We start from the raw sequence: 8,914 nt of genomic DNA, 5'->3' as shown, positions 1-8,914 counted from the left end.
AAAATCTTGAAAAATCTCACTCTGCTTAGCTTGACCCAGAGTTAATCTTTTTACAGTGGTCGACGTTTATATCAATAATATGAAGACAACTTTTCTATTTAACTTTTGAGTTCTAACAAGCCTCAAAAACTACAAGTTTACTTGTAAACAAATAGAAGCTGTTAATGGAAAGCTTCTCTTTGTTTCCATGTTTATGTGTATCCATTCTGTTTATAAGCATAATAGAAAAGCTTGGTAAAATTCAAACATCTAAATTGAAAGTCGTCTTCATTGTATTGATACATACGACGACGACGACTGTTCCTTCCCTTATCTCCTGAATACTAGCCAATCAACGGTTGATCCTGTGATACAAATAATATTCATTAATAAACTAGCTTGAAATAAATATCTGTTTCACTAGACTTTTTATTTTACAAAATTTGAGTTAAAGGGACTGTAAGCGTAATTTTAAGTGACCTACCATGCAAAGGCAGCAGAGCCCAATTTACAAATCACCCATGGGCTTGAAACCTTTATCTGATCAATTACGTGGAAGATATTGTCGTTTTTCCAAAGGTTTATGTTTTCCTGCAGGGGAAATACGAAAGTCACTTTTCTAGTGAAACCACGAAAAAAAATGATCAGTTTTCAAAGTGTTAAGCATTGATAACGTACTTGATCAGACAAAGCTTTTACGGCTACCGTGTGAATCGGATATTGATTGAAGAATTGAAATTACTTAAAATCAGTCTCTTCGCACTAAATATTTTTTTTGAAATTTTTTTGACATTGTCCGTGTTCATATCAAGACCATGAAAGAGGCTCTCCTATTAGGGTTTTGATTTCTGACAAGCGTTTTTTAAATTACAAACATTGCTGGTAAACATTTATTGTCCGTTTTGGATATGCATGTCATTGAGTAAAATAAACCTTAGTTTTAGCAAGGTTATAATGCAAGGAAAGTTATTTCAGAGGTGTTCGCATCTTTTGTGCTGCAGTGTATTGTCTTTGGGCGGTAATGTAACCACAAGACGGATGTCGAAGCCTGACATGGGATCCATCTTTCACATAAAAAAAAAACAATGAAATATTCTGGTCATAGAAAACTAATATGCTAATTATCAAAATTATCAAAATTTAATGCTTTAAACCTCCTCGGATACTAAACGAACACTGATGCATCTATTCTTGTTTACAAATTCCGCCCAGAGAGAACTGGTTTCAATTTGTACGCAGAGCATACGCAACTAAAATTAACTTTCCTTGCATTATAACCTTGAGTTTTAGTATCACAATACACAGTTAGGGCTGGGCGTCGTTCTCAGAAGATGATCTTTCTTTTACGGGAATAAACAGAATTATTAAGAATTACCAAACACAACCATTGTTCTGAAAAAAAGAACGAACACATAAAACACGTTCTTAAGAATTTTGGAACGATCTATAAAAGCGAACATGGAAGAAATGGTTATTGGCTGAAAGGAACAGTCTGGAATCGTTCTATTAAGAATGTGTTCTAAATCATCAAGAAAAAATAGAAATAGGTGAAAATTGTAGAGTTTTAATTCATCTTTAGGATTGTAAATTCTGTCAGTTTGGTGTGGTTGGCTAATGGGCGTGTTACCTCCCATTTACCCAACCTTTCCCCCTCTCTGTTCCTCCCTCTCAACCTAGTCCAATCTGTTCCTTGGAACCGTTCTCGATCAAGAACACAGAAAAAAGGAACGGAACGGAACAGGGATAGAACAACTGGAATAAGAACGAATGATCTGGCAGAAGGTCCTTGTTCTAGAACTAGGAACAAAAGATTAAAAAACAGGAGCACCTCCAGCCTTACACAGTATATAGTACAAACATCAAATATATTACTATGGAAATGCACTTTACATTAAATAAAATGGTTTCAAAGCTCCAATTCTCATCCATTTATTTCTAAATTACCATAATTCATTTTTTAACTGGCATAGGGATCTTCTTTACCGGCAGGTGCTGCTGGAGCAGCAGGAGCTCCAGCTGCAGGTGCTCCTGCTGAAGGAGCTCCAGCTGAAGGAGCTCCAGCTGAAGGAGCTCCAGCTGAAGGAGCTCCAGCTGAAGGAGCTCCAGCTGAAGGTGCTCCAGCTGAAGGAGCTCCTCCGGAAGGAGCTGCAGGAACATATGCTGCAGCAGCTGGGGTGGCGTCCTCACTATATCCATCTGCAGCCTCGTCTGCTGCAGGAGCATCAGGTGCTTCATATCCACCAGCAGAAGCTTCAGGTGCTTCATATCCTTCTGCAGCTTCAGCTCCAGCCATAGCTACAGTTTCCCCGCCATATCCTCCTTCATCCTAAATCACAAAATATCTAGATTTTCATTCAATATTATGTATCACTGTTTTAAATTTACTTACATACTGTTGCACCAGTCAGATGAAAGTGACCAGACCCTCTCGTATTTTACAATTCGTTCGTTTATTGTATGTTAACACCCTATTGTAAACTTTTTTTCAATCGTTCAAAAATTTTTGATTTTGTTCGTTTTTGGAATTTTTGTTTATTTTTAATCTTTTTACGCTTGTATTCTAATTGAAAGATCATTATATGAAATTGTTCATTCATTGGCATAGATTATTCTGTAAAATCATGCCTTTAGTTAAAGAGAACTCTTATTTTATAAAGTGTGTTACAAAAATTGTTCTTTCAGTAAAAACAGTCGTTTTTTCCAAATTTAATTTTAAAAATCAATAAAAAGTAGTCGTATGTTTGTTTGAAAAAATATCCATTCAGTTAAAAAAAACCTTTTAAAGAGTTCGTTCGAAAAAGTCTTTCTTAATGATCTTGCTGATCCGAAAATGCAAACCATTCATTCAGTTAAAAAACTATCGTTTTTAAAAATTCGTTCGAAATTTTTTTCTTTCGTTCGGTCTGGCTGATCCAAAAATGCAAACCATCGTTAAAAAAAAGAAATTTAATTCAATTTTAAAAATTTGGTTCGTTTACTAAAACGATTGCCATCTCTACTCTCATCTGACTGCAGCTAAGTAAGTAGATTTAAAACAGTTTACTCAGCAAAGAGGATTGTCAACCTTGCTACAATAACCTCATGAGAGCCTTCATTTTTATGAGCTACGTCCAATTCGCAAAGGTCTAAGGATATCTCAGACATAGATACCATGACCGAGATATCCTTGGTTTTAAATATGAAAATTGACAATTTTCAGTTGCAATTGAATTTGTTGAGAATGCGCTAAACATTTTGTAACTTTAGACATTTTGCTATTTTGGACATTTTGTAACATTTTGTAACTTTGAACATTTTGAAACTTTGGACATTTTGTAACATTTTGTGACTTTGGACATTTTGTTACATTTTGAAACTTTGGACATTTTGTTACATTTAGGATATTTTAATTCTACCAGTCCAGTAGGTTGCAGATCCAAAGCTATCTTTAATCCTGTTTTCAAAATTCTTCTCATCAAACTAGGATCAGAGCTGAAAACTTTAGAATGGCGGATATCAGGATTAATGCTTAATCCACTCTTTTTCTAAATCTCCAGATTAAATATTGCTTGTTTTCCTCATGAATTTAATCTCCAGATAAGTCAACAGATCGGGATTAAGGATCTCCCATTCTAAAGTTTTCAGCTCCGGACAGTTTTGTTAGACTTTACAAACTTTGCTTGGAGACTTGCTCAGCCGTTCTCGTCTTCTTACCGTAATTTAAAACGCAGAATTTTACTGAATTTTTGATCTTCTAAAACCGTTTTGCGCATTTACAGGAATTTAATTTCAAGAACTTACTTTTCAAAATCTGTAATACTTTGTATGTCAATAGTTAGTTAATAAGCAATGATTTTTACTCACATAGATACATAGAGCTATGAAAAGCTGCATCAATGTTCAAGACTGGGTCTACTTTAAAGTATCGCACTGCCTTGGCCTTTGTTTTTACCTAACTAACTCAATTTACTTTTTTCTAGCCCTTGATTTGTACATATCAGAACCATAACCCTTTTATGTTTTATAGCCCTCGATTTGTACATATCAGAAACATAACCATGTTATGTTTTATAGCCCTAAAGATGTACATATCAGACATAACCATGTTATGTTTTGTAGCCCTTGATTTGTACATATCAGAACCATAACCATGTTATGTTTTGTAGCTCTTGATTTGTACAAATCAGAACCATAACCATGTTATGTTTTGTAGCCCTTGATTTGTACATATCAGAACCATAACCATGTTATGTTTTGTAGCTCTTGATTTGTACAAATCAGAAACATAACCATGTTATGTTTTGTAGCCCTTAATTTTTACATATCAGAAGCATAACCATGTTATGTTTTGTAGCCCTTAATTTGTACATGTCAGAAACATAACCATGTTTTGTTTTGTAGCCCTTAATTTGTACATATCAGAAACATAACCATGTTATGTTTTGTAGCCCTTGATTTGTACATATCAGAAACATAACCATGTTATGCTTTATAGCCCTAAAGATGTACATATCAGACATAACCATGTTATGCTTTGTAGCCCTTGATTTGTACATATCAGAACCATAACCATGTTATGTTTTATAGCTCTTGATTTGTACATATCAGAACCATAACCCTTTTATGTTTTATAGCCCTTGATTTGTACATATCAGAAACATAGCCATGTTATGTTTTATAGCCCTAAAGATGTACATATCAGACCTAACCATGTTATGTTTTGTAGCCCTTGATTTTTACATATCAGAACCATAACCATGTTATGTTTTGTAGCTCTTGATTTGTAAATATCAGAACCATAACCATGTTATGTTTTGTAGCTCTTGATTTGTACATATCAGAACCATAACCATGTTATATTTTGTAGCCCTTAATTTGTACATATCAGAAACATAACCATGTTATGTTTTGTAGCCCTTAATTTGTACATATCAGAAACATAACCATGTTATGTTTTATAGCTCTTGATTTGTACATATCAGAACCATAACCATGTTATGTTTTGTAGCCCTTAATTTGTACATATCAAAAACATAACCATGTTATGTTTTGTAGCCCTTGATTTGTACATATCAGAAACATAACCATGTTATTTTTATAGCCCTTTATTTGTACATATCAGAAACATAACCATGTTATGTTTTGTAGCCCTCGATTTGTACATATCAGAACCATAACCATGTTATGTTTTGTAGCCCTTGATTTGTTCATATCAGAAACATAACCATGTTTTGTTTTGTAGCCCTTGATTTGTACATATCAGAACCATAACCACGTTATGTTTTGTAGCCCTTGATTTGTTCATATCAGAAACATAACCATGTTATGTTTTGTAGCCTGTAATTTTTACATATCAGAAACATAACCATGTAATGTTGTGTAGCCCTTGATTTGTACATATCAGAAACATAACCATGTTATGTTTTGTAGCCTGTAATTTTTACATATCAGAAACATAACCATGTAATGTTGTGTAGCCCTTGATTTGTACATATCAGAAACATAACCATGTTATGTTTTGTAGCCCTTGATTTGTACATATCAGAAACATAACCATGTTATGTTTTATAGCTCTTGATTTGTACATATCAGAACAATAACCATGTTATGTTTTGTAGCCCTTGATTTTACATATCAGAACCATAACCATTTTATGTTTTGTAGCCCTTGATTTGTACATATCAGAACCATAACCATGTTATGTTTTGTAGCCCTTGATCTGTACATATCAGAACCATAACCATGTTATGTTTTGGCCATGTTTTGTTATTGAACATTTTGTTCTTGGGTGTATTGTATCCATTCCATATCAATACAAAACTTACAAAAAAGAAAAATTTTCTTCACTAATTTATAAACTCAGCAAAAGTGTGGCACAGCTTTTCGCATCAATATGTTTAGACACCACAGCATTGTGGTAGGCTTTTCGTCGAAAAACAAAAAAAAATACAATATTTCTACAGCAGAAGTATACTGGTTTATTTCATTCAACAATATTACCGGGGTGTAGAAGTCACTTTTCCTTTAAGTTCTATTGATTTGTAGATATAAGGCGACCTTATCTGTCCCCGTTAATAAATTGAAACATAATTCCGTTGAATAATATATTTCCTTAATTTCGTAATTTTTATAAGAAGACTTAAAAATCAACTTTGATCAATGAAATAGGTTTAGGCCTTTATTTTTCATTAGATATTAATTTTCGTCCTCTCATTTCTAAAATGTGGTCTGCTCTTTTTGTGCTTTAATAATAAACGTGGATATGAATGATTTCGTTCAGAGTTAGACAATTCTGATTTTACTTGATAAATTAAAATTTAAACAAAATTCCAGAATACATTTGGAAAAAGGCAAGACTAGGGTTATTTTTCAGATGTTTTTTCAAAAATAATAAGATATTTCAGATTATAAATGCCTGAAATTATTTAAAATATTAAAGATGAATTCAAATATAATGCCTATGCAGTGATAACTAAAGAACACATGTGTGTCTCCTTACGTTATTCTTTTTAAATGTAGCCAGTTATGAAAGTTTTAAAATTTATTTAGAACTATGGTGTGGTGGGCAAAAACACCGCCCCCCCCCCCTTCAAACGTGAAAAAGAATAAATTCAAGAATATAAAAGGGTAAACAAAAATATTGAAAACTATGATAATAGTGGACATGGGCGGGCACTACAAAATAACACGGTGAAACCTTTGTAAATTTTAAAAAAAGGAGAAAATAAGTAACATTAAAAAAAATTTAAAAAATACCAATGTCTCGATGAGATAATGTTTGGATGAAATTGCAGCAGTAAGACATAGGATAGCAAACATAGAACGCATACTGATCATCTGAAAATTAAACTATTATTAAAGGGATAGAACGTATACTGATAATATGAAAACTAAACTATTATTAAAGGGATAGAGCGCATAATCTGATAATCTTAAAACTAAACTATTATTAAAGGGATAGAACGTATACTGATCATCTGAAAATTAAACTATTATTAAAGGGATAGAACGTATACTGATAATATGAAAACTAAACTATTAAAGGGATAGAAAGCATAATCTGATTATCTGAAAACTAAACTATTATTAAAGAGATAGAACACATAATCTGATAATATGAAAATTAAACTTTTATAAAAGGGAAAGAACGCATTATCTCATAATCTGAAAACTTAACTATTATTAAAGGGATAGAACGCATAATCTGATAATATGAAAATTAAACTATTATTAAAGGGATAGAAAGCATAATCTCATAATCTGAAAATTAAACTATTATTAAAGGGATAGAACGCATAATCTGATAATCTGAAAACTAAACTATTATTAAAGGGATAGAACGCATAATCTGATAATCTGAAAATTAAACTATTATTAAAGGGATAGAACGCATTATTTCATAATCCGAAAACTAAACTATTATTAAAGGGATAGAACGCATAATCTGATAATCTGAAAATTAAACCATTACTAAAGGGATAGAACGCATAATCTGATAACCTGAAAATTAAACTATTATTAAAGGGATAGAACGCATAATCTGATAACCTGAAAATTAAACTATAATTAAAGGGATCGAACGCATAATCTGATAATCTGAAAATTAAACTTTTATAAAAGGGATAGAGCGCATAATCTGATAATATGAAAATTAAACTATTATCAAAGGGTTTTAAGTTATTCTTTGTTAGTAGAATCGCATATGTCCCTTTAAACCGCTATCGTAATGAGGCACTGTGAACTAGAAAGGAGGAAAGATGGTTAAATCTATAAAAATTACTAGTCCAACATTGTAACCTCGTAGCTCCCAAGGTAATAGGGCAAGAAAAGTTTATTTCTGTTGCGTATTCTCTGCGTACATATTGAAACCAGTTCTCTCTGGGCGGAATTTGTAAACAAGAATAGATGCATCAGTGTTCGTTTAGTATCCGAGGAGGAAAAAAGCATTAATTTTGATAATTTTGATAATTCACATAATAGTTTCCTATGACCAGAATATTTCATTGATTTTTTATGTGAAAGATGGTTCCCATGTCAGGCAGTGACATCCGTCTTTTGTTTACTTTACCGCCCAGAGACAGTACACTGCAGTACTAAAAAAGCGTACACCTCTGAAATAACTATCTTTACATCAAGGTAATATAATGCAAAGATTCAAAAGATACAAAGAAACAAAGATACATAAGATACAAAGGTTCAAAAGTACAAAGATACAATGATACAAAAGATATGAAGATACAAAAGATATAAAGATACAAAAGATACAAAATTACAAAGATACAAAATTACAAAGATACAAAGAAACAAGGATACATTTGGATACAAGGATACAATGATACAAGGATACATTTGGATACAAGGATACATGGAAACAAAGAAAGATGTAAAAAAGTTACAAGAAACTTTCCTGGCATAACTTACCAAGTGTATTTAACTTCTAATACTCCTTCCAGTTCCATATACTTAACATCATATTTATACTAAAATTAAAATTGTTTCGCTATTAATTGATGATATTTTTAATATTATCATAATTTAAATAATTAAATTAAAAATTGAAAATATTGTGTCTAATTGAATAATCTTAATTGAGAAATTAAGATTTTAGTTTAAAATAAGTCAAAAAGTTAAACAATAACAAGGGCATAGAATGAAAATTTGGAAAGAAACATTTGTTGGACTGTTTGTTGGACTGTTTGTTGGACTGTTTGTTGGACATAAGTTGGATAAATTCATGGAAGACTTTTTGATTTTTATCCAGTTTATTTACAATGCTAGGCGGTCAAAATTGAAATGGAGAAATGAAATACAACTTTACAAGTTGACCGTTCAAATAAAGATAATTTTTAAAATCTTGCAATTGAGAATTTCTAAAAAATATAAGTCTTATATTTTTGTTCTACATAAAGTGCAAGATATGTTTACAGGCGCTGTATGTTGATGCTTTCATTATTTT

The 8,914-nt window shown here is 31.9% G+C and overlaps 1 protein-coding gene across 1 annotated transcript; it reads right to left on the bottom strand.

Moving 5' to 3' along the window:
- Nucleotides 1-1,892: 1,892 nt before the first annotated feature.
- Nucleotides 1,893-8,459, bottom strand: LOC111702063 (translation initiation factor IF-2). Its single transcript, XM_023473622.1, has 3 exons — nucleotides 8,380-8,459; nucleotides 6,715-6,795; nucleotides 1,893-2,305 (listed from the first exon to the last, which is right to left on the bottom strand). Exons 2-3 carry the CDS (start codon nucleotides 6,793-6,795, stop codon nucleotides 1,937-1,939), a joined length of 450 nt encoding a protein of 149 aa, XP_023329390.1. The 5' UTR covers nucleotides 8,380-8,459; the 3' UTR covers nucleotides 1,893-1,936.
- Between the last annotated feature and the right edge of the window lie 455 nt (nucleotides 8,460-8,914).

Source organism: Eurytemora carolleeae, unplaced genomic scaffold (genome assembly GCF_000591075.1).
Source record: "Eurytemora carolleeae unplaced genomic scaffold, Eaff_2.0 scaffold53, whole genome shotgun sequence".
NCBI lineage: Eukaryota > Metazoa > Arthropoda > Copepoda > Calanoida > Temoridae > Eurytemora > Eurytemora carolleeae.
Note: the sequence above shows the minus strand (reverse complement) of the source record. Positions and strands in the feature narration are given on the sequence as shown.